Source organism: Pimephales promelas, chromosome 25 (genome assembly GCF_988280905.1).
Source record: "Pimephales promelas chromosome 25, fPimPro1.hap1.1, whole genome shotgun sequence".
Classification (NCBI taxonomy): Eukaryota; Metazoa; Chordata; class Actinopteri; order Cypriniformes; family Leuciscidae; genus Pimephales; species Pimephales promelas.
In genome coordinates this window covers 14,712,570-14,738,447 of record NC_142793.1, presented here as the reverse complement: position 1 = coordinate 14,738,447, position 25,878 = coordinate 14,712,570, and the positions used below count along the sequence as shown (strand labels likewise).

The 25,878-nt window shown below is 37.2% G+C and overlaps 1 protein-coding gene across 2 annotated transcripts in view; it reads right to left on the bottom strand.

Annotated features, from left to right (window-relative positions):
* agbl1 (AGBL carboxypeptidase 1) overlaps nucleotides 1-25,878 on the bottom strand; it is a 222,757-nt gene that overhangs the window by 53,616 nt on the left and 143,263 nt on the right. For both annotated transcript variants that reach the window (XM_089128014.1, XM_089128013.1), the window contains one exon: nucleotides 25,606-25,786. In XM_089128014.1, coding sequence (XP_088984140.1) covers nucleotides 25,606-25,786 — 181 coding nt within the window. The remainder of the gene's footprint in view (nucleotides 1-25,605; nucleotides 25,787-25,878) is intronic.

The window sequence follows — 25,878 nt, the reverse complement described above, 5'->3', positions numbered from 1 at the left end:
CACTACCAAACAACACATGCATTTTCAGACAAAAGCTAAAAAAAAAAAAAAAAAAATTAAATAGAGTATTTATACCCAAATATTTGTATGTTTATACATGTTTATGTATGTTTTATACATCTCATCGGCCCTATTGTGAATAAATTCATCGATATATTAATCATACAGTGTCTTAATTTAAAATCATGTCAAAATTTTGACTTTGTGCACACAGGTCGTAATTCTGTAAACTTTTAAACGGCACAATGCAGTAATTATGCTCTACCTTTAGAGTCACACATTCTTATCGGTGGAGGAAGAGGGGCAAGTGAGCGTGAAGTGCATTTATAGTGAATATACTGTACGTGACTGTTATGGTAAAATATAACTTTGAAGAGAGGCTGCAGGGATTATCATGTTCATAATGACGTTCCATTCAACAATTAAACTATACAGGAATGATGAATTATTAAATTGTAAGTGTTATCTTGAGGCAGAGTTTTCCATTTAGTACTTTTTGGATTTGTTTATCAGAACTAATGTTCTTAACTATGTCTTATAGATGGCAAAACAGCAGCGCAAAAACAAGAAGGGAAGAGCTGCTGGCGAGCTGCTTGTGATGTCAGAACATGGTTCTTGGTTCTGGTCATGAATAATAATTTGGTTGGGTGTTAATGCCACTTTGGGTTATCTAACAACCTAATTAATATTATTTTGTCAAACCCTTTTCTTAAACTTGTCATTTAAAAATCCACGTCCCAGATTATATATATATATATATATGTATATATAAAAAAACATATACATACTGTAATACACACACAAACACATATATATATATATATATATATATATATATATATATATATATATTTAATTTAAGAGGAACTTTTAAAACACAAGATACTTTTCAATTTTGTAGCTGATTGTGACCAAATACCATTTTTTATCAGCATTCTGTTGACTGCTTAGTGCTTAATACACTAAATGAGGCTGTACTGTAACTAGGGGACTAAATGCTGCTAACTGTCTATTCAAAATAAATAAAAAGTATCATAGCATTGTGGATTTGCTCTTTCCGGTAACACTTTAGTTTAGGGTGCAATTCTTACTATTCACTACTAAGTGGATTATTAATATACATGTTACTAGAACATTTGCTGTCCTTATTCTACACCTCATTAATATACTATACTACCTTACTAGCTATTAATCAGCAGTAATTAGGCATTTATTGAGGTAAAAGTTATTGTAAATAGTTAGTTAATAGTGAGAATTGGACCCTAAACTAAAGAGTGACCATTTTTTCTTATTGTACCGAAATGTACCGTATTCATATCGACAGTTCAATATGTACTCGAATCAAATCGTGACCCCAAAACCGAGGTACGTACCGAAACGTGACTTCTGTGTCCCAGTAGATATGTATACAGCACTGTGCAAAAGTTAAGCATGTTAGTCTTTCCCCCCAAAACATTTCTAAAACAGACAGTATGAAACAGTAATGGATCTGTGCACTAGTTCTTAAAGTGAACGTAGCCATATCTATCAATCTAATTCATTTTATTGTCAAAGCAACATAATATAGCATTAATTGTAAGGAATCAGAATTAATAGCCTATGTGTTTAATTCAGTCAGGACTAAAAGACTATCCAGTGTTATTTTATATGACTTTATTAAGTTTCTGTAGTATTTCTGACCTACCCAAAAACTTTTCTTTTTATGTCTCTTTATTTGTGCTACTTTTTCAATTTAATTAAAATATTTAAATATCGAAAAAATCCTGTCTATTCATTGTATGCATTTAGTGTATAGTGTACCTAAAATAAAAAGAGTTTTATATACAGGTTTGTGGCTCTTAATTTCTTTGTATTAATTAACCACTTGTAAACATATGTCCACTGTTCTTTTTTATAAACATAGGATTTGTATTACATCCATATTCATTATAGTCGAATCGAGAATCGAATGGGAAACGAAATCGAATCGAGAATCAAAATCGAATCGAATTGAGAGCTTCCGATTCAAACCGAATTTGAACATCTGAATCGATACCCAGCCCAACCAAACACACTCAATGATGGTGAGATCAGATTTTTGCCTGGAGCTGTTCTCACACAACTACATCTCACTGGAGTACTACAACTAATAACTGGCCTTAAACCATTTTCGGAGTGAAAATACTAACATGCCTAAGACTTTTGCACAGTTGCACAGTACTAAATACATAAAGATGTAGCATTGCTGGCGGTCCCTCTAGGAATTGGTCTAATTTCAAAAATAGAAGTGTTACAATTCTCACACATACTTAATCACTATGAAAAGACAGAAAATACAGAATATATATATATATATATATATATATATATATATATATATACTGTATGTAGTAAGCCATTTTTGTTACTTATGTACAATAAACCATTTGATACTGTGTTGTGTGGCCAATTGATGTTCAGTGTAAAATCTGCTTGGCAAAAGCCATTATTAATTCATCGGTTATGAAGGATGTTGAACTATGTTGGAGGAATTGCTTAATTGGTTATATTAACAGCAAAGCCATTTTTAACCAAATAGAGTCTCTGTTGTAGCTGTCATACATGCTTGTGTCCTACATCTGCTCCCCTGTCTCATTTCCTTGGATTTGTCCTGTGGGACACGTCAGTCATGTAGCCACACTGGAACAATAGTTTTGAATGGGAATGAGTGACTAAAGAGGCATATGTTATATTGGAAATTATATTTAACTCAGAAGCAAAAACCAGACAGTCACTACTAACAAGAAGTAAAGCATCTCATTTCCGTTGCTCAAGGTTAACGGAAAGTAAAGGTATGTGTCATGACTCTTAAGGAAGTAAATGTGTCGTGACTGTTTGCAAAAGTCTGAAGAATCTAATTTGTAAAGCCAAGGTAATTTGGCACAGATATGTCAATACAAAAAGAACAGATATTTGATGTATTTTCAGGAAGTAAAATGCTGTCATTCAGTGTTATTCAAGTTATTCAGTGTCATAAAGGACATAGTCAAGTGCTATAGTTCTTGTTTAGTGTGCAAGGGGATGCAGGTTCAAATCCATATTTATTTTATGTATATACATTATCATATTTTCAGAGTACTATATATATATATATATATATATATATATTTAAATAATAATATATATTATTTCAATATTATGCATATATATATATAGATTATTTGAAATTTAATCATTTTTGATCTGAGAAAAATTGCAACTAAACATTTATTTAGTCATTATTGGTCAAATATTGGTACAAACAACATTTTTCAAAATATTTTTTTGCGTTCTGCAGGGGGAAAAGTCATACAGGTTTGAAATGACTTTCAGCAAACTATCCCTTTAATTGCATTTATCCTTGTTTTTTTCCCGGTTTTCAACCCACCAGTTGAGAACCCCTGACTAGTTTCATCAACTGAAATGGCTATATTGATTTGACCAGCCTAAAATATCTATCCAAGCTGAATTCAATCTGCATTTCAGCATAAATGAACCACGTAGGTAGCATGAATCCTACTGTAGTAGCGTATAATTCAGCTTTCAAACATGACCTTCACGCTTCCTACGGACTCTACCAGAACACTTCATCTTAGCGTGTGTGGCACTTCTAAAGCGCAAGGTAATCAGCATCAGTGACAGGCCAGCACAAACCAACCACTTGCCACTTCCAGACGCCCCCTGCTCCTATGCCGGAATGAAAGCGTCATTCAGGTCTGAACGCCTTGCCTACACGTTCCTCAAGCATCTGCACTGCCAAACCCTGTAAATATCCATCAACATAAAAGGGAGATGACACCTCTTTCAGATATGTGAAATGAACATAATGCTCTCATTGGCTGCGGCTAACCGATCACCTGCGATTTGTCACCACTGGCGGTCCCCGCGTTGGGCGCCACATGCTCCTGCTTTTCCTCTAGACAGCAATGGTATCTCTAAAGCATCCTATGCTTTTTTCACCCAGTGTTAAAAGTATAGAGCGTGAGAACACTACTGGTGGTATTTCTCCATTCATAATGATGATTTCTGACTAGGAATCAAACGGCTTTTTGTTGTGCACGACTGGGCAGCGTGGCATTATCACCAGTGCAGATTGCATAAGGGAGATCTGAAGCGGCCTTGTCTTGAATATTCATGTTTGGCTTATTAATGCCTGCAGGGCACACGAATTCTCCTGGGGGAGACGGAGTAATATGAGCTTGTATAATATCCCCCTTTTGTTTGGTGTGGCAATTATTGAAAATGAAGCAAATACAAAGTCGTTGAAGCTCGATTGACTCGCTCGCTTGTGAATTCAAATATTCATGATGAACTTGTGGAAAAAAGTCAAATAAAGCAGTTGTTTCATGTTACCTTTGTAATGAGGACTGAAATCTTTATTACACATGCTTGGTATTATAATTTCATATATTGTGCAAGATGCCAGAGTGTGATAAAATATTCAATTATATTCATAATGCATTGAAGAAAAATACTACAACGACAGCAGAAAACCGCTTTTGAGTTTAAATAATTCAGGAATTTGATTATGCACTCTGGAAACATGACACCGCATTTTATTTGACGAAGATGAAAACAAGGCTGTGAGGCAGTGTTACTATGTTTATCATAAACTGTAAGCAAATTTGGGCCACTTTTAAATATAGAAAGTCCTGGGATTTGCAACTTTTGATTGTAATTAATAATTTAACAATATCCAAAAGCTATGGAAGCTTGTTTCCGTCATAGAATGAAAAATATAAAAGGCAATTGCGACTTTTTATCTCACAATTCTGACTTTTTTTCTCAGAATTGCGAGATGGAAACTCAGAATTGCAAGATATAAAGTCAGAATTCCGTGATATTAAGTCGCAATTGCGAGATATAAAGTCAGAATTGCGAGATATAAAGTCAGAGTTTCGCGATATAAAGTCGCAATTGCGAGATATAAAGTTAGAATTGCGAGATATAAAGTCAGAATTGCGTGATATAACGTCACAATTGCAAGATATAAAGTCAGAATTGCGTGATATAATGTCAGAACTGCGAGTTATAAAGTCAGAATTGCGAGATATAAAGTCGCAATTGTGTGTTATAAAATCAGAAATGCATGATATAAAGTCAGAATTGTGAGATTTAAACTATTCTGAGGGGGAAAAAGTTAGTTTTTCCCCTTAGAATTGACCTGATAACTCGCAATTGCGAGTTTATATCTCACAATTCTTAGAAAAGATGTCATAATTTCGACATATAAACTCGCAATTATGTATTATAAAGTCAGAATTGCGAGATGTAAACTCGCAATTGTGAGAAAAAAAGTCAGCATTGAGAGATCAAAAGTCGCACTTCTGTCTTTTTTTCTCAGAATTGCAACTTTTTTTCTCAGAATTCTGACTTTATATCTCGCAATTCTGACTTTATATCTCACAATTCTGACTTTATATCTCACAATTCTGACTTTATCTCATGCATTTCTGACTTTATATCTCACATTTCTGACTTTATAACACGCAATTGCGACTTTATATCACGCAATTCCGACTTTATATCTCGCAATTCTAACTTTATAACTCGCAATTGCGACTTTTTATCACACAATTCAGACTTTTTATCTCGCAATTCTGAGAAATAAAGTCAGAATTGCGAGATATAAAGTCATAATTATTTATTTTATTTTTTTATTCAGTGGCGGAAACAAGCTTCCATAAAAAGCAATAGTTTGCCATTGTTTCTATTTTTCCCAGCCCCTCACCTACAGTATTCCGATATTTAATATTAATTAGAAAAATCTTCTGGCCAAAATCAGACTGATACAGTATGATTGGTGGTAGGAGTCAAACATTTAAGAAAAAATTACATTTTTCCCAATATTCCCCTTCCCCTATGTTTTTTTCCCATGCATATTTGGTGTACACATAAACACACACACACACGCACACACACAAATATAATTTCTTTTTGTTTTCACAGAATGTTGTAAAGTCATAGAGGCACTTCTCCAAATCACCAAATGTCTTCTCACCTTCCTAAAGGCATTACAAAGTGCACTACAGACAGCTAGAAATCTCTCTTGCTCACTTACTGCATGGTATGTGTGTTCAATACTGAAAAGAGAAGCACTCCTCACAACATCTATTGTAAAATATTCCCACACACCAGCACACATGACCGCCCACACACACACTCTTCTCTTTAAGAATGCGGAGGTTCACTTCGGCTTAGAATAATCACGTCAAACGCCGTCTACGGCCAAACGGTCACACCGTGGAATTCAAATGAACCCCATGTAAAATACACAAGTTTCAGCTTCATTTAAATAAACAAGCAAGTTTAACACTACGACTCGCTCTTCAAAGGCATCTCACTACAGTGTCTTTGTAGAAAACAATATTATTGTTTAGGCATGTAATTTATTAATTCATCTCTTTTTATTCTCACAAATTCCTAATATTCCATTTCTGCAGTGCAGCGGCTTTTGTAATCACATGCTTTTCATACCTCGGAAGAAGAAATAAGATCAAATATGTTGAATGATTCACAACTTGGGTTTTAAGCCACTGCTGGTGCGAAACGATACGTTTCAAAAATATGCAATATAGTGCAGAGTTATGCACAACCAGGGGTGCTTACACATTCAAAACTCCCACAAACACAGGGTTCAGGTCATTTTTTGGTTTCACACAAGAGAAGTCAGGACCTAAATAACTAAACATAAAAAAAAATATTCATATCTAGTATATTATATCAGGAACATACTCTACGTATATATGCAAATACAGACACAAATGCACGTGTATTCTAGTACATACTCAACATCTTCTTGTGGCAGTAACAAACTCCAATACTCAAGGGGGCGCCAGAGTTACCTTCAAATCTCTATGGCATTAAACTAGGGGTCCGCAAGCCAAGGCAGCTGACTTGACGCCTCTCTGCCCTTTACGGCAGTGACTGCAGGCACAGAGGTACCTCACGAAACTTTTGAGGCAGCGTAATGGTTTAATGATCTACAACAGAATTATGAGAAATTTGGTGATAGGTGAGCAAATATTTAATAAGAATGCTAGAAAAATGAAAAAATTTGGTTAAAAACATATATTCACATACGAACTGACCATCAACCGCAACTTTCAGACAGCATCAGCATCATATTTTGCGCTCAAATATCACAGAATCGAACACACAGGATTGTGGGATATGCAGTCCACGTATTAGGTAGCTCCAGCTCCACAGGTTTCTCTTCAAACTGTTTGTTCACAATGTCAGTATTTAGGCTACAAATTCAATTGTTATCTCGAATGATTTAGCAGTTTCCCAAATGACTATCAACCATAAAAAACTGCAAAAATGCTAAATAAGCTGTGAAGAAAAATAGATCAAATCAATCAAGTAATCAACTAAATGTGGATGAATAAATTAAAGAATGTCGAATTAGACAATCATTAGTAATCAGTTTAATTAATATACTGAAAACAACAAAAAAAAAATCATTTTATTTGTATCCTATTGTCCTGACTTCCCACTGAACCAAATCCTCTGTGATTCACTACCTGGCTCCAGAGTAACAGAAGCTGCCATTTGTCGATGTGACCATTATGATTAAACTGACTGCAGAAGAAGAGCGTTTGCATTAATATTGCAAAAGCCCCTTGTGGTTTTGTAATAAAACACATTGTGGCACATTTCAGAACACAACAACACATGGAATCAAGAAGTATTTGCGTTTATGTAATTGTGTGTAGTATGTTTCATCAAAGCTTTTCATTTCATCTCAAGCTCCTATTTCTAGACAAATCAGAAATAGTATTCCAGATAGCAAACTGACATTGAATCAACGTGGAAATATGACATCGAAACAACGTTGATCTGACATTGTTTTGCTCATCGAATTAACGTTGAACCAACGTCAGACGCGTCATTCTTTCAAAACTAACGGAAAATCAACTTGAAATCAACGCGTTGTTTCAACGTTATGAAAGCAAACCAATTTTCAATTTTCATTTAGCTTTGAAGAATGCCGCGTCTGACGTTGGTTCAACGTTAATTCGATGAGCAAAATCGACGTTGTTTCAAGTTTGCTGTCTGGGATAGCCTTTTTAGTCCAAGTCTACATTTGAGTTTCTGCAACAAGCTTCAATTTGCCTAGGCAATAGAGACTTACAGTTTCATTAGGAGCATTATGTGTTACTGACATGAAGCTGTCGCTTCACATTTATGACAAGCGGAAGTTCTGTTCTGCTGGGTTAACTGGGGTTGCTTGGTATTCATTTGGCTCTTTTGATGTGAACAGAACAGGCTAGCATATAGATAATAGTTTGTTCTCATCTCAGGCGTAATACTGATCCTCATTTTAACGCTTTGAGATGAAAGCAACGTCAAATATGCGAGTTGTGTTGCTACCTGCTAATTCTTGACACTCATCTGCTAAGTCTAAGTAGCATCAAAACAACTAGCATGACAATCCAGCACAACTGAAGGATTAAACTCTTCTTTTGCTCTGAAATGAATTGCAAGCTAAGCTACATCTATCATTTGCGAAATGACAGTTTTATCATCCATTTACACTCCTACATTTGGCTTGTGCCTGGCAATCAATGGATCGGAGTTTAGTCCCAGGAAGTTCTGGAGGAGCTGAGGGGGATAAAGTGAAGTGCTTCGCTTACTCATAGCACTCAGTGTTATCTTGCCCGGACAGCATGGCTGTAATACTGGCTTATGTCTAGCTGTATAAAAATCTAAACACATACGTGGCAATGTCATTGTACAGTTCAGGTGCTTTTGCCAGTCGAGGACAGAGCAATTTGTGAGGCCTGCAGTTTTATTCAGATATACCTCACTGTTTCTTAATTTGTCCCTGCAGGCAAGAGTTGGCAAAGGAACAGAACTTCTTCCTGAGGTGAAAAATAGGCTGGACTCGACTGAAAACACAAGGCAGTGGTCATATTAAAGCTACACTGTGTGATTTTTACCCCCATCTAGTGGTGAAAAGGTATATGACCATCCAATGAATATTAGTTTCTGTTCCTCTCAATTCCGATTTCGTTTTAACTCCTACGGTGGCCAATGTAGTCCAAGATTAACATGGCTTCCAGTTCGACCTCGTCCATGAGTGTTAACTCAAACGTAAACGCGAAAGGCGAAGCTTGAATTAATGGGTATGTCCCTCTTTGGCTAAGGTACTTTCAAGATGGAAGGGCACATATATTTTTAAAAGAACTAAGTGTTTTTAGCTAAGAATAAACTAAAAGAGTTACACAATAGCTTTAAGAAGAAAATTAAGACCAAACAACAACTGCCCTCTTGTTTCAGGTAATATTTGATAAAAAAAATCAACCTTAGTAATGAAAACACTAGTCCGACACTCAACTGTTTTTTTTTACAATGATGTCATTCCTAAAACAATCACAGCTAAGTTCTAATAATTAAGTTTAATAATCATTTCTACAACTATCATCAAGGGATACCAAACAGCTTTAGTCACAATGAAATCAAAATGACAATTCATGTGCCCTCATAATTTTTAACCAAAAATAATTTTCTTCTCTCATGCAGCAACATATCTTCTCTTCTCTAATGATGTGTTTACTTGCATGAGGGTGGGACAACCTGTCACTCGCCTGTGATCATCCAATAGCAAACCACAACCATCCAAACAATCCCTAACTGAGAAAATCAAGTCCCATATTACATTTTCTCTTGCTCAAGAAGCCATTTTTCACTTGAATATACAGTACATCACAATTGGAAAAAAAAAGACTACTGCAACTTTGTTTCACGTCAACTTTAGTCACCCCGAAAAGAAAACTGACGTCTTTTATTTGCTTTCCTAACCTAGAGACTTTAGCAGGAAATCTACGGTGCTCTTTTCAAAATGGTTGTCGAATTCCAAAAATGACAAATAAAATGGCCCAGAGAAGTAGCCAATACAACTTAGTACAAAAAACAAACTGAAATTCAAGTCATTATTCACTAAAACTTCCCCTCTAGTGAAATTCTCAAATTTCGAAACTTTCAAATATTTCATGTCAAGACTTGACGGCGAAAGAACCCTTGAGCCGTACTATATTTGAATTTGCACAAACAAAAAGTCATACAGGTGTGGAACGGCATGAGGGAGAGTAAATGACAAATTTCATTTTTGGGTGAACTATTATCTCTTTAAAATGTGTCATCATTTATTGTTTGATAATACTAAGTAGTAAGTTATCCAATTTCTTTGCTAACTTTCCTTGAGGGCTAATAATAGTGTGTTTTCTCCAGGATCCACACTAAATTATATTGTTTGGAGTTTTGCAGGTCTGAAAACATTAGCAGTCCACCCTGGAGCAAAAAGCAACCGAGAAGTGCTTCTTCCTGCCTGGATATAATGAGCACTGTATTTTTAACATTCATTGATCTTACCAAAAAAGAAAAAGGAAGGAAGAGGAATTCACATTGTCATTTAATTTTATGACCCATCTATGACCTCCATGGTGTAATTGACAAGTTTCTGCCAACAAAATAACATGGTCTATTCAAATGAGCTCTCGAATTTGGGACTTTGGGAAAAAAAACACAGCACGCTCGACAAGTGTGGGTGATCAAAACCGAGGGTGCCTATTACAGGAAGTGTCAGCTTGCAGTTAAATCCAGAAAAATATCTACACTATCACCAAAGAGCTAACATGCTAATAAAATGTGACTATCCGTATAATTGTTCATACCACTGACATGGAGAAAAGCGCTTAAACCCACCAACTTAGTACAAAAAATTAAATGATGATAAACAAATGTAAATAAATAAGCCAAATACAATTATAACAAAAAAAAAACAAATAATTTTATTGTAAAAAAAAAAAAAATCAACGAACTAATATGCTAATTAAAATAAAAAAATAAACAAAATGACCAAACAACCAAAATAACTAATTTAACAATAAACAAATAATAAACATTTAAAACAATGATTATAAATTATAGTAAATAAGTAAAAAATAATTAAAAACTACAAAAATATAAATTGTAAAAAAATACTACAAAATATAAAATACCAATTAACTTTTCATTTAATTAAAAGTTAATTAAAAAATTATAATTTATTTTTTTGTTACTGAATATATTTGAGTATGCAGGATGCCTCCGCTTGGTTTAATCCACTTATACTGCATTATATTTCATGAGATATCATATTTTCTTTCCATACGTCAGCATGGTAGCAGAAGGGGAACAGATGCTACGTAATGAATCTGCATCGCATCCGCTAGAGTTTTTATTAATCCGGGTCATCGTAGAATGCCTGGTGGAATTTAGTCATAAGCCACCGGACTGTGCTTTCCATCTGTTGACGTCGTGTCAACACACTTCCGAGTAGCTTCGTCTCAATCAGATAGCTGATAGAGCCAGCGAGATGAGTGGTGAAGCGTCTTCAACAAATAGAAAACAAAAGGTCAGTTTGCTAATGAATAAATTCTTCCAGACGTTTGAATTTGTATCGCAGCTCAGACCGGCTCTCGTGCCAGCTCATACTGTCTCCGCGTGTGCAATTTCCTGTGACGCTCGGCGGGCCATTTCTCAAGTCCTTATCACTCATATGTCCTAACGGTGATGATAATTACAACCCTCAAATAAGGTGTGGCTTATACGCGCTGACACAGCAGGCCTGCTTTGAAGACAACCAATACAAGCAGTTTAATAAACAATACCTCAATGGAGTGCCACCGCTTCTGGATTCATTGACCTGCAAAATTGTCATTGCCTCCACTTATAAAGCATGACGGTTCTTTGACCTCTTTTGTCACGAGTCACCTCATGAACAATAAACTGGATCCTGCATGTAAACTTGCTGGCATTGAACAAAGCAATAGGGAACTTCATGAAAAAGGAGGGAAAATGTCAGATTCACGAACTGACAAATCTTTACAATGAATAACTATGGTCTGTACGGAGCCCCCCTAGTCCCACTTTGGCAAAATAATAATAATAATAATAATAATTATAACTATCTTGTGGCCTCAAGATAGTAACTTGTGGCCTCAAGATATTAACCCATGGCCTTAAGATACTATCTCGCGGCCTCAAGATACTAACTCGTAGCCTCAAGATAGTAACTCGTGGCCTCAAGATAGTAACTCGTGGCCTCAAAATACTATCTTGTGGCCTCAAGCCACTAACTCGTGGCCTCAAGATACTAACTCGTGGCCTCAAGATACTAACTCGTGGCCTCAAGATACTATCTCGTGGCCTCAAGATACTATCTCGTGGCCTCAAGATACTATCTCGTGGCCTCAAGATACTATCTCGTGGCCTCAAGATACTAACTCGTGGCATCAAGATAGTAACTGAGGCCATGAGTTACTATCTTGAGGCCACAAGATAGTCTCTTGAGGCCACAAGTTACTATCTTGAGGCCACGAGTTACTATCTTGAAGCCACGAGATAGTATCTTGAGGCCACGAGTTAGTATCTTGAGGCCACAAAATAGTTATAATTATAATTATTATTATTTGTTTGCCAAAGTGGGACTAGGGGGCTCCAGAGGTCTGAATCGTTTGTCTGAATGTTTAAATTTGTTTATGATTTTAAAGAGGATGAGATTGTTGGGGCAAAAAGCAAGATTATAGACAAGTAGCAGAAATGTTACAAACAATTCAAATTGTTCAAACAAACTGATTCACGGAAATAAATCTGACTTTCCATCGCTACAAGGAGGATGTTTAATGTTGGGGGCTGGTGACAAGGGCCTTGAGATTATACCCAAGACCCTCTTTCCATCCCATCGTGGCCCATCCATTGTGATTGATCAACTGTCCCAGGGTGCAATGTGTTACGTGGGCTTTGCTGCGTTGCTTTCTGCAAAACTTTAGTGTAAATTGAATAGATGGAGCTGCCAGGTCAATCCTAATCTTGGAGCCAACAGCAGGTCCCTCAGCCTCTGACAGATAGCTTGTGGAACAAGGTTTAAAACAAAACGGAAAATACGGTTGAGCCCACACCAAAATGTACAATTTTCTTTCAAAATGTGAGACAGCCTGCATCAAAATAAGGTAACATGCATCTTGCATACCATCCAATCATAAAGGATCTTGAAATGCATGAAAGTATGAAAAGTTACATGCCGGTAGCTGTCTTCGGTCAATTTCATCATCCTCCTCATCTTTTTCCCCTCAATGACAAATGGACCGTGCTGTGCTCTCTCGCAAAGATAAGCTCAGGATAGTATTCTCCCATCATCTTTTTCAGTCAGCTTTGATTTGGCTGATGCTTCACTGCGTGCTTTGAAATTTCCCTGTCCTCAAGCAATATCAAGTGTGAACTTTTGTTGAAGCAAATATTCATTCCTCCACATAAAAGTGCAAAATAAACATTTTTTTTCTTTTACTACATCTCACAAAACATCCAATCCAATATGGAACAAATGCATCACCTTGAAGTCTATTTGAAGGTGATTTGTTTATTAAGCCCAGGCTCAAAACTGGATACAACAACCGTCATGCTCATCTTGATTAAATTCCGTTCACAACAACCCATACTCGAAGAGATGCTTGACTAAAAAAAAAAAAATCAATTCCGATATTATTTATGGATCCTCTCGAATTCAAATAAAATGGGTACTAGAGCTTTCAGTGTTAAAAAAAGAAGCTAAAAGCATTATTAAAATGTATCTTTTCCGTCATCTTTCAAGTTTTCTTTAGACATACGATACCTTATGATATATTTGTGTGATTAGTCAGTGAAAATCTCAAAATTGTGAATTATTATAGAAAGCCATACTGAAAAAAACTCAGAAATTACTCATAAAATAAAAAAAACAGCAAGTAACACATTACAAGTAACACATCTTGTGATGTAACACATTACATCACAAGACTGATTCAAGCTGATAGAAGAGCAACTTTGACTGAAATAACCACTCGTTACAACCGAGGTATGCAGAAAAGCATTTGTGAAGCCACAACATACACAACCTTGAGGCGGATGGCCTACAACCACAGAAGACCCCACCGTACCACTCATCTCTCCATTACAAATAGGAAAAAGAGGCAACAATTTGCAAGAGCTCACCAAAATTGGACAGTTGAAGACTGAAGAAATGGTGCCTGGTCTGATGAGTCTCGATTTCTGTTGAGATATTCAGATGGTAGAGTCAGAATTTGGCGTAAACAGAATGAGAACATGGATCCATCATGCCTTGTTACCACTGTGCAGGCTGGTGGTGGTGGTGTAATGGTGCGAGGGATGTTTTCTTGGCACACTTTAGGCCCCTTAGTGCCAATTGGGCATCGTTTAAATACCACGGCCTACCTGAGCATTGTTTCTGACCATGTCCATCCCTTTATGGCCAACATGTACCCATCCTCTGATGGCTACTTCCAGCAGGATAATGCACCATGTCACAAAGCTTGAATCATTTCAAATTGGTTTCTTGAACATAACAATGAGTTCACTGTACTAAAATGGCCCCCACAGTCACCAGATCTCAACCCAATAGAGCATCTTTGGGATGTGGTGGAATGGGAGCATCCCACAAATCTCCATCAACTGCAAGATGCTATCCTATCAATATTGGCCAACATTGCTAAATAATGCTTTCAGCACCTTGCTGAATCAATGCCAATGATTTTAGGCTGAAATAACCTGAATTCAAGATTAATCCGGAAGAATCACATCCCTGCACACTACAAGATATTCTTAAAATTATCATGCCAGATTTACTGTAGCACCTCGTGTGATCTCACAGGGAATGAGTAGATTTCTCGATTTAAGTCAGTGAATATAGTCACAAAACCAGTAGTACCAAAAGAGGACATCACAATTCACTGCACGTGGCGTTAGCATTAACTGACATTTCGCTCTGGCTTTGAGCAACTTTATTAAGTAACACAGCTGCTTCCATGGAAGCCATTAGAATCCCATTGACACATTTGGTGTTGTAAACATAGATAATCAATAGCCTGAATTTATGGTCGCTTAGAAAAAATAATCAGCATACATCAGCACTCTGATAATAGGGGACGGCTGGTTCCAGATACAAGCGTAGAACACAAATGGATAGATTATAAAACAGAAGGTCAGACGCTCGATACGGATCAAGCATCGCTCCCTGGAGATATTGCACTTCAAGGTGTTGGTTACGTTTAATTTACCTTGTGCGGTATGGATAGTGACATCTTTGTCTAAATAAATCAGCCGATGTCCGTGGTCATGCTCCTTCATCCGATCAGGCAAGTGGATCATCTTCATGCCTCTGGTTTCGACCACCAGATAGATGTCCCTAGGTCACAGCCATTCGTTCTGGATGGGGCGATTTCTTCAGTTGTGCGTGACCTCTCCATCCCCCTCCATTTTCAACTCCTTCATCGTGTGTTTCTCTTCTAGGATGACATCCAGCAGCTCGTGAACCTGAGAGCTCACCGTGAGAGATTACAAAACGAAGAGTGCCTCCACATGTGAGAAATGTGCCCGTTCAGCAGCCTGTAGGCCTGTCTGATGATGGGACCTGAATTACGCCTCACACTGGTCAACCTCAAAAGGCCATTGATTGTTGGCACATATTACACCTTCAAAGTCTCTTAAAACTACCAATAAGGGCTAAAACCAACAGAAACCCTATTTAAAAACAACACAATAAATAATAGTGGTTGGACAGAGCGTAAACAGTGCAGCTAGCTAGCTAGCTAGCTACCCAGACAGCAAACTGACATTGAATCAACGTGGAAACGACATCTCTCATGACATTGAAACAACGATTTTGCTTTGATTTGCTTTTGCTTTGACAAATTGATTTTGCTCATCGAATTAACATTGAACCAACGTCAGATGCGGCATTCTTCAAAGCTAAATGAAAATCGAAAATTGGTTTGCTTTCATAACGTTGAAACAACGCGTTGATTTCAAGTTGATTTTCCGTTAGTTTTGAAAGAATGGTTGAAGAAGAAACGTTGGTTCAACGTTTATTCGATGAGCAAAACAATGTCAGATCAACGTTGTTTCGATGTCATATTTCCACGTTGATTCAATGTCAGTTTGCTATCTGGCTAGCTAGCTAGCTAGCTAGCTAGCTAGCTAGATAGATAGATAGATAGATAGATAGATAGATAGATAGATAGATAGATAGATAGATAGATAGATAGATAGATAGATAGATAGATAGATAGATAGATAGATAGATAGATAGATAGATAGATAGATAGATAGATAGATAGATAGATAGATAGATAGATAGATAGATAGATAGATGTTACGTAATATCTGAATATTGTGACTTATTTCAAATTTGGTTAAAAAGTATCCATATCATATTTTTCACATTATCATTTTCATCAACTAGCCATTCATAACCATTTCAGGTGGTTATCAAGTGTGGTATGATTTCAGGTATATTGCATTACAAAATATCGGCGACATGTAAAGGGCATTTAAAGGTCAAAAACACACAACTAAAAATAAACCGTGTACAAATTAACACTGGGTGGCCATCATCTGTACCAAAGCACCCCAGAGGAACAGAGAGAGAAGAAACAGAGGAGGAGGTGAAGATGGCGGGGACTTGGCTAAGGGTAAGTTGGCTGTGGTCACTGTTACCCCAACAGAATGATGAACAGCACGGGCCAATATCCATTTTTCTTCTACCTGTCTGCCTCCAGCCCACGGGGGCCTCCACAATATGTCACTGTCGCATGCTGGACTGCCCCCATGCATCAAAACGTTTTAATACAGCTCAGCCCACTTCCAACCATCTCCGGGTTTGGGATCATGGACGGGAAGCCGCCCCCGATCTGTGTTTGTTTCATGTGCGACACACTACGAATGAATCAATCTATGCTTCGGTGCCTTTACATGTACAATAAAACGATCACCTCACTACCGGTGAGAACAAATATCGCTCAGACCGTCTCATTGTGAGATTTTTTTGACCGTTCTGTTGTTTTTCAAATTGTCTAGGGGAAAAAATATACGAATGAAAGGAAAAGAACAAACAACAAGGCTGGAAATGAGTGGCTGCAGGCATTGGAAAACAGGCTGATAGGACAGATGGAGCGTGCGCTGGAGATTACAGACACTGTTTAAACAAAAACGCTTTCCATGTTTCCAGAGGGACAACTGGGAAACAAATCCTTGTTAGGAGGGATAGATTTTTTTGTTTGTTTTACGTTAAGGGTGAGGGCCAGCGGGATACTCTGTGGAGAGGGTACAACCTAAGCATCTTTAATCCAGCTAGGTGGATATTAATGAATCGAGGGAAATAGCCAGAAATGTAGAGTAAATTAAAGGAATGAGAAAAGCTCAATACTACATCCCACTTTCTCTTGTACAGCAGGTGCCGTGTCTATCCAGGCAGCCAATACCTTGAGAATCAAGCCAGAATCTGCGTCAGCACCAGCAGCTGAACAGGGTCAGGCTATCTTAAATTTCCTGTCTGAGGACGGGAAAGTGTGTTTCACAGCCCAAGAGCAGCCACAGAAAGCGTACCTTGCCGAGACCAAATATTTCAGAGTTCATCTCGCTTTACAGAGCTGAATCATTTCCATTGACATGACAGTATTGTACTCCATGTTCCTGACAGGGGTAAAGAATATCCCAGCTGGGTTATTTCATTACCTGAGAGCTGTCACCAGAGAGTTTCTGAGTGACAGCAACAGGCAGAAAGTTGCAGAATTGAATTAGCGCCAAGTGTGGAGCCGGGCACAGCTAAAACCGACTCACCATGATCACGGAGTACATTTGAATCTGGGCAAGAAAAGGAACACTTTACAGAAGGTTACTTCTGGCTGAACGGCAGGACGGCCGAGGGACGTGAGAGAAAGTCGCGAGGCCGGTGGTGCGATTGCTAATGAGCAGCACCTGCGAAGCACACTGGTCTCTCATCTCTCACAGGGGAGCGGAGACAGAAAGGGGGAGCGACGGAGTGGATGATCGAGAGAGGAACAGGCCTGATTTTGTTTGTATTTACCAAATTTTATTTGGTAGGCCAGCAGTCGTCCGCGGGGGGCTGCTGGCCGGTAGTTATGTTTTATTTTCGGTAGCCAGCAGTTCCGTGAGGGACTCCTGGCAGGTATTTTGTTTGTTTATTTCATTTAAATATAGTTTTTTTTTTTGATTGTTATCCGGTTCCTGCCTCCTTCTTCCCCTAACCTTGCTACAGCTTCATACTAGTTATAAATATCAAGGCTGATATTCTTGCAAATTTACTAAAAGGCTTCCAGAGTGACCCAAGAAGAATGCATTTTTCTCTAGGAATTCATAAGAAGTGAAAGTCATGAAGTAGATTAGCTGATTTATATAAACTATACTAATATCGATGTCACTAAACAGTTAAATAAAAGTTTATATTATATGCCAATGTTTAGAAATTAATGTTTTTAGCCAAAAAGCCTGTTCTGTGTGCCATCATTAAAAAAAAAAAAAAAAAAAAATATATATATATATATATATATATATATATATATATATATATATAATAATAATAAAATAAAAATGTAAAAAAAATAAAATAAAAATTAAATCGATGTCACTAAACAGTTAAATAAAAGTTTATATTATATGCCAATGTTTAGAAATTAATGTTTTTAGCCAAAAAGCCTGTTCTGTGTGACATCATAATATATATATATATATATAAAATAAAAATGTAAAAAAATAAAATAAAAATTAAACAGTTAATTTAAATAAAATATAAAATAAAATAATTCACATTGGTCTGGAACACTCGAAAGCAGAGTAAAACATCATCGCAGCACTGTTGGTCACTTGGCCTATAAAATGATGACCTGAACCATTGTATAGTGTAAATAAATCAATAACTAAATTAAAAGGTGTCATTCGGCAGCCTTCAGTCTCATCCTGCTCGCCACAGTAAACATAATGATTGGCGACTGTAGAACGCAAAAGCGGAATCCCGGACATTTTGGGCGATCTCAAAATCCCAGGCAGACTCATCACGGAGACTCACTAGTAGCCTATTGTTGTTTAATTACTGTTCTATTTCCGGTAGGTGTGTCCTCCTAGGGCAGCGAAGCAAGTGCATTCTGGGAGTTGTTGTCTTTCATCCACATCAGCCAAAAATACACACTGGCTTTTCTCAGTCTAGAAAGCTCCAAATTCAAAAATTATTTCACATTTCCTCTACATAAATGACCCATTTTAAATACACGTTCATCTTTCCAGAGGTCAAAAACATCCAAAATGCATGTCCACGTTGCTAAATTGAGTACCTGAAAGACAAATCTCTAATTTTAAGAGCATCAAAGAATTTATTTAACTGTATTTATTAGGATGAGAAAATAATTGTCTCAATTAAGTCCTTTTATACCGATGAGTCGATCGCGATCCAGCATCTACAGCCTGTGAAAGCTAACTCAACCAGCTCATTTCCCAAACAAACATTGCAGAAACATGGGCAGTCGTGCCCCATTCTCAAAGCAAACATTCTGAAGCATGCCATGGGTGAACACAAGACACTCAAAAGTGTTGGCATCCCAGCTCACGCACAAATGACACATCAGGGGCCTCTGTAAAAAGGTACGTATGCCGGTGTGGGTACACAGACCCAGCTTGTATATGAAGACAGCTGTGATCATTACCTCTAAAACCCTTGTCAAACATTCTGTGATCTGACAGGCCAGTTAAAAGCCTTTAAAGTTCCCCTGGCTCTCCAAACCCAAATTGTACATCACAGCCTTCAGGTTTCCACTGGTCACAGTGGTCAAACAAATTCAATTTCAGGCATAATTAAAAATCCATCTTGCATCTGAACTAACAAAGCATGATTTACTGCTTGTTTGTTGGTTTGTTTCACAGAGTCTTTAGTCAAGCAAACAAGCTGATCGCGCTCTTATCCAACGCCATATCTGGGTCGTTAGCCCACACAAGCATTGGCAGCTTATAAGAGACCTCATCTGGTGATTCGCCACAGTAAGAGAAAGCACTGGCAGATGACTGCTCAACTGTGCTGAGTGCAGCCTTATCCGTGCCAGCCGTCGGGCCGATGATTCATGTGAATTGCCCTAAATGGTTGCAATGTGCCAAGCTGACATTGACCTGGGGAATAGGTGTGGAATAGTTGTCAAATGTGTCCAGTAATCAGTGAATATGATACATCTGCCCCCTCCAGTCAATGCAAAATATTTGACTTCACCAAACTGAATATGTAGTGGGCAAAATGAGTAAACAAGTTCAATCTTTCCTGGGCTAAAATTACTTGTTGAAAAGATGTGCACATACAGCAACTTCATATCAGCGCGCCAGTGTGTTGACAAACCAGTCACCAACACTTCCCCACGCACCCAACAAATACGTCATACATGTCGGACCCCACATGTAGCCGCCTGCTCTATTCGCCGGGAAAATAACCTGGAGGAAGTTACTGAGTTATAGTAAGGTGCAAATTATGTGAGTGGCAACAATTTTTATTTGCTTTGTTGAAAAGTGTAATGGTTTTATATATATATATATATATATATATATATATATATATAAAAAAAAGTGGGTTATCCGTCCCCACAGATCATCTGAAAACACGAAATCTCCCCTCGGCCCACCGTCTATGTAGCTAAACACTTGATAATGTGAGCAAAATACCGGAGTGAACATGGCTGTAAACGACTTTGCGACAGATTATGCGAAGTTATTCTACACATCCACAGTACAATCATGGCCTCTAAACTTATTTATGCCAGAAAAATTGAAATATTTAAGGGCTGGAAAAGAAAGGTGCATGCATGCATCCCGTGTCTCGTTTCGGTTTTCGATTTCCCTAACCTACAATGTAAAACGTTGATTGGCCGGCCGTCCGAAGACCGGTCTAACTGACTGACTACTGGAGCGAAATGAAATTAGCCAAAGTAGGAAGTCTAACGTAGTCAGGCTAGACATGTTTATGAATAAAAAATATTGATTTTAGATAACAAATGACATAAAAAGTTCCACACAGTCCCTTTAAATTTGAATTTGACTAGTTGTCCACCAAATCACTATGAGCTAACCCAGATAGCAAACTGACATTGAATCAACGTGGAAATATGACATAGAAACAACGTTGATCTGACATTGTTTTGCTCATCGAATTAACGTTGAACCAACGTCAGACGCGTCATTCTTTTAAAAATTAACGGAAAATCAACTTGAAATCAACGCGTTGTTTCAACATTATGAAAGCAAACCAATTTTCGATTTCCATTTAGCTTTGAAGAATGCCGCGTCTGACGTTGGTTCAACGTTAATTCGATGAGCAAAATCAACGTTGTTTCAATGTCATGAGAGATGTCATTTCCAAGTTGATTCAATGTCAGTTTGCTGTCTGGGAAGCTTCAACTTTTTAGAAACGCCACTTTAGTTTCAGTATGCTAAAGCACAACTCATTGAAAACCTGCTAAATGCCTCTCTGAGAAGTTCTCTAAATTCAACCCTTTAAAGCACTAAAATTAGGGCATGAATTAGAGAAAAGAAAGACTAGATCAACCAATCACCCTTATGACATCAATGTCGTCTGCTCAGTAAATTTGATCACAATTATGCCTAAAATGTAACACACATAGACCAAGTGTCACACTAAAAGTCACTCTGATATTGATAAATGGTGAAGTCCAAATACATAATTTATCATCAATGCTTCATGTTTACCAATCCAGCTTTTATTGTAAGCAGAATGAAGAGGCAAGCTGATCATGAACACTGGGACACTGGGACACAACGCCATGGGCTATGTGCAGCTGATGTGTAAATCGTATGGGAGTTCACAATGTCAGAAACCCAATTCTATTTGACATCACCGAGAGACGCTTTTGACAACAGCCTCTGTGACGATTACACACAGAGATGAAAACATAACCTCAGAATGCCGGAGTCTGTTCACACCTCTCTTGTTTTGTCCCATGCTAAGCCAGAGCTGGAAGTGAGCTCTGTAATCTCGCCCCCCAATGCGTCACTCGACACGATAACACTAGACGCCAAACTGCTGTTTGTCACATCCGTTCACATCTCTCAGTCCCTGCAGTCAACAAAAGATTGCTGAACGGATTGTCTTTTTCCAATTTCAACAAGAGAATCACACAGATCTCTGTGAATGCTAATGCTATATGCTACCTAAACAGCATCAAGAGAGTTCACAGTTTTATGAACAAACTTGAAAAATGTGTACAACTCCGTGCTTCTCTCAGGTTGTTGTACAGGTTTTACTGGTTTAAAATGAATATATTGTAAATCTAGGCACAAACAAAAGCTACATTGCGCCTTTCGGAAGTAAATAATGGCTAATTTGATGAAAATTAGCATTCTGTTGCTAATGCTTAAACAACAATCATATGGGCAATAAGCCACAAATATGAGTCTGAAGTAAACATAATTGTATTATATTATCTAACAGTATTATAAAATGGTTTGTGCTAATATCATTTTACAATGATCTCCGCTTTCACATCTCCATAACCACTTTATCCTTGTTGTTAAAATACAATTCCAAACAGACAGAGGGTTTCGCAAAATATCGGACCCCTTGACCTACATTATGGATATTCCCTTCAAATCTTCTAAAGTCTGTGATGAATTTGATGGAAGCAAATGTGACCTTTTCACACGTTGTCATTTCCATTTCAAAGGGCTTGCAACACCGCTGTATTTATATCTATGCAATACTGCATTACCATATAAATGAATCTGACAAAAGTGTCCATATTTAGAAGATCTTAAAGGTGAGCTCTGCAAAGCTTTGTTAGTATGCGGTGGACTTTGTGCAATTTGTGAATTCTGTTGCTAAACTTTTAGGCTTTGAACACACGAACAGTGACAAATTGAGCCACAAATGTATTTATCTACAGTAAATACACAATGCATATTTCAATGTTGCTTTCTAACTGCACCAACAGCAATGCATCTGTGTTATTGAGAATGTGAGATCAGCGCTTAAGGCATCGAACGCTCTGCTACTTACCTCAGACCTGTCACCAAGCAACAAGCTGCCCTGAACTGTTAATAAAGGCTATACCCACACAGGAAGTAATACCCTTAAGGTGAATTGGCGCTTTAAATTTGTCACTCTAATTTGTAGGGGCTGATGGGAAAACAAACATTAAATGGTTTCAATAAGAGTCTGGGATTGCATTGGTGCACGTGCAGTGAAAAATGACCAAAAAATGAACATTTATTTACTCACCCTCATGTCGTTCCAAACCCGAGTAACTTTTCTTCAGTGCAACACAAAAGAAGATCGTTTGAAGAATGTTTCTAGTGTTTTTGTCCATACAGTGAAAGTCAATGGGGTCCAAAACAACAAAAATTAGACCAAATCTATTGTTTTCCACAGAAGAAAGTCATACAACTTTGGAAAAAGTATTTAGAATATTTCTGTATTAAAAATAGCAGTATTTTCTTTGCACAAAGTGTAAATAGTAGTAGTGCAACTTTAGGTTAGATACCTCACTGTATTGTAGTATATATTATAAAACAGTGTGCAATAATATTCAGTGTATATGATTATATTTATTAAAATCATTAATGGATGCTGCCTTATTGGGTCATTACTTGTCCCTATCCCTAAAGCCCTCCCCTACCCTTTCCACATGTTATTCAAAATATTCAATACCCGTTAGGCACTTCATTTCCAATTTTTGAATATTTTTACTAGCAATAGGAAAAAGGTGGATTCGAACTTGCCAAGAGCTAAAACCAACTCTACCATACTCTGACTCAATCAGATAATGGTGAGCAAAGTAAGTGTACTAAATAGCCTCTGCCAACAACGTGGGCTATTTGCACTTGTGTCTCTACCCCACTTCCCCTACTCTCGTCCATAAAAGAGCCATAACCCTTCTGATTATTGCACATATCCAATTTGGAGCCTATAACTTCAGGAGATCAAGTCGGAATTCATCGACACGCTTGTTATGAGGTTACTAGAGGAACAAATCCACACTCGGATGGAAAGAGCGAGTCTCCTTTAACTCGCCGCCCACTGATCTACACCTCCATTCTCTGAGCGTCCTCTCTAATACAGTTAGCATGCCTGATCAATAGCACGGCATACGGAAGCTCCTGTACACATGACTGGAGATAAGGGGGAGGCCACGCAACGGAGGAGACCCCAGACTCTCGGTGAGGAAATCAGGTCACCCTCGGCCGTGAGGAGAATCGATTATTCCCTGACTGTGAAAAGAGTGTTGATAAGCCGGGGCTGAGAGCTGTTAAATAGGCTCAGGCACAGAGTTGACCTCTGTATTGGTTTTACACATGTAAATACTATCTAGCTCAGAACAGCAGGGGAGGTATGGCGATATCCTGTAGATTAAAACATGCTGGCATTTGTCTTTTTCATTTCACCACTCAATTCCAAGGGCAAAAAGGTGACCGCTTTAATGTGTGCAGCTCAGTTGGACAAGATGGTGACAACTTTCAGGCAGGAAGAAATAGCCTGCTTACACATGCCCAAGGCAATTATTAATAATATTGTGCCAAACGCAGGGATCTACAATCATTTGATGACGTGAGGTCACATATAAGCTGGAGGCTGTGATGGAAAGATTTTTAGTTTAAACCGACATTGTTTGACATCTTTGTGACCTGTGAGTTGTTGGGATTGGGAAAAGAAAAAGAAAAGAAAACCTCACATTCATGCATGTGAATAAATTATACAATTACAATATATATAATAGGGCTGTGCAAAAATTAATCGCATCCAAAATAAAAGTCTGTGTTTACATAATATATTTGTGTGTGCCGTATATAATTATTTTGTATATATAAATACCTATGCATGCATGTATATATTTAAGAATTATTTGCGCTTAAATTCTGTATATATATATATATATATATATATATATATATATATATATATATATATATATATATATATAAATACATAATCTATATTATATAAATATTTTTTATATGAATAACACATTTGCTTAAATATATACATGCATGTGAGTGTATTTGTATATACAAAATAATTATATACAGCACACACAAATATATTATGTAAACACAGACTTTTATTTTGGATGCGATTAATCACAATTATATATATATATATATATATATTCTATGAAAACCAGAATCAGAATCATGAACCACATCAAATTCTGGATATCTGAAGCTGGCAACAAAATCTACAATCGAATGAAAATGTTTATTTTTATTTATTTATTTATTTTGTAGGGCCATTCATTTAACATGTTAAATAAGTGTGAAAAGTCCTTTTCAGTAAAAAGAATAAGTGAATCAATTATGAAATAAAAATTATATATACATATCAAATAAATTATATGTATATGAAATGATATGTTGTTACCATTATTATTATTATTATTATTATTATATAAAGAAATAAAATAAATGAAAGTCACAAAAAAACTGAAAATTACTATAATTTGGGGGATTTACTCCTAAATAATAAAAACAAAAACCATACATGAAAATGAATCATGCCCCTGATCTGTACATTTATTCCGTAAGAGCAAATCAAGCTCAAGGTACAACCTTCATACAACCATACAAAAGTTCTCGAACAATATTCCTCCTCATTCAACACTTACCGAGATCAAACAACACACACACAGCAAAGGTGCCAGTATTACAGCACACGTTCTTGCATTCAAAGACAGCGAGATGCTGCTTAAGCAAAGGTTTACATTTGCACAATGTGCATGCATGTGTACATACTTGCCATTAATGACCCCGTCAGGGTTGAGCATGGGGATGATTTTGAAGATGTAGGCCTCTCTCAAGCTCTCGGCCACGGGATCGCTGCTACACAGGAACTCCAGCGTGCCCTTCAGTACCCAGCTGGCATTGCTCTCGCCTGGATGAACTCTTGCTGTCAGCACCACACATGGCCGGTTACCTAAAAGAGCCAACAAGACAATAAGGTTTTCATTTATAAACTTATTGCTTAATTATGCAATTATATACTTTATGACTAATACTTGTATCTAT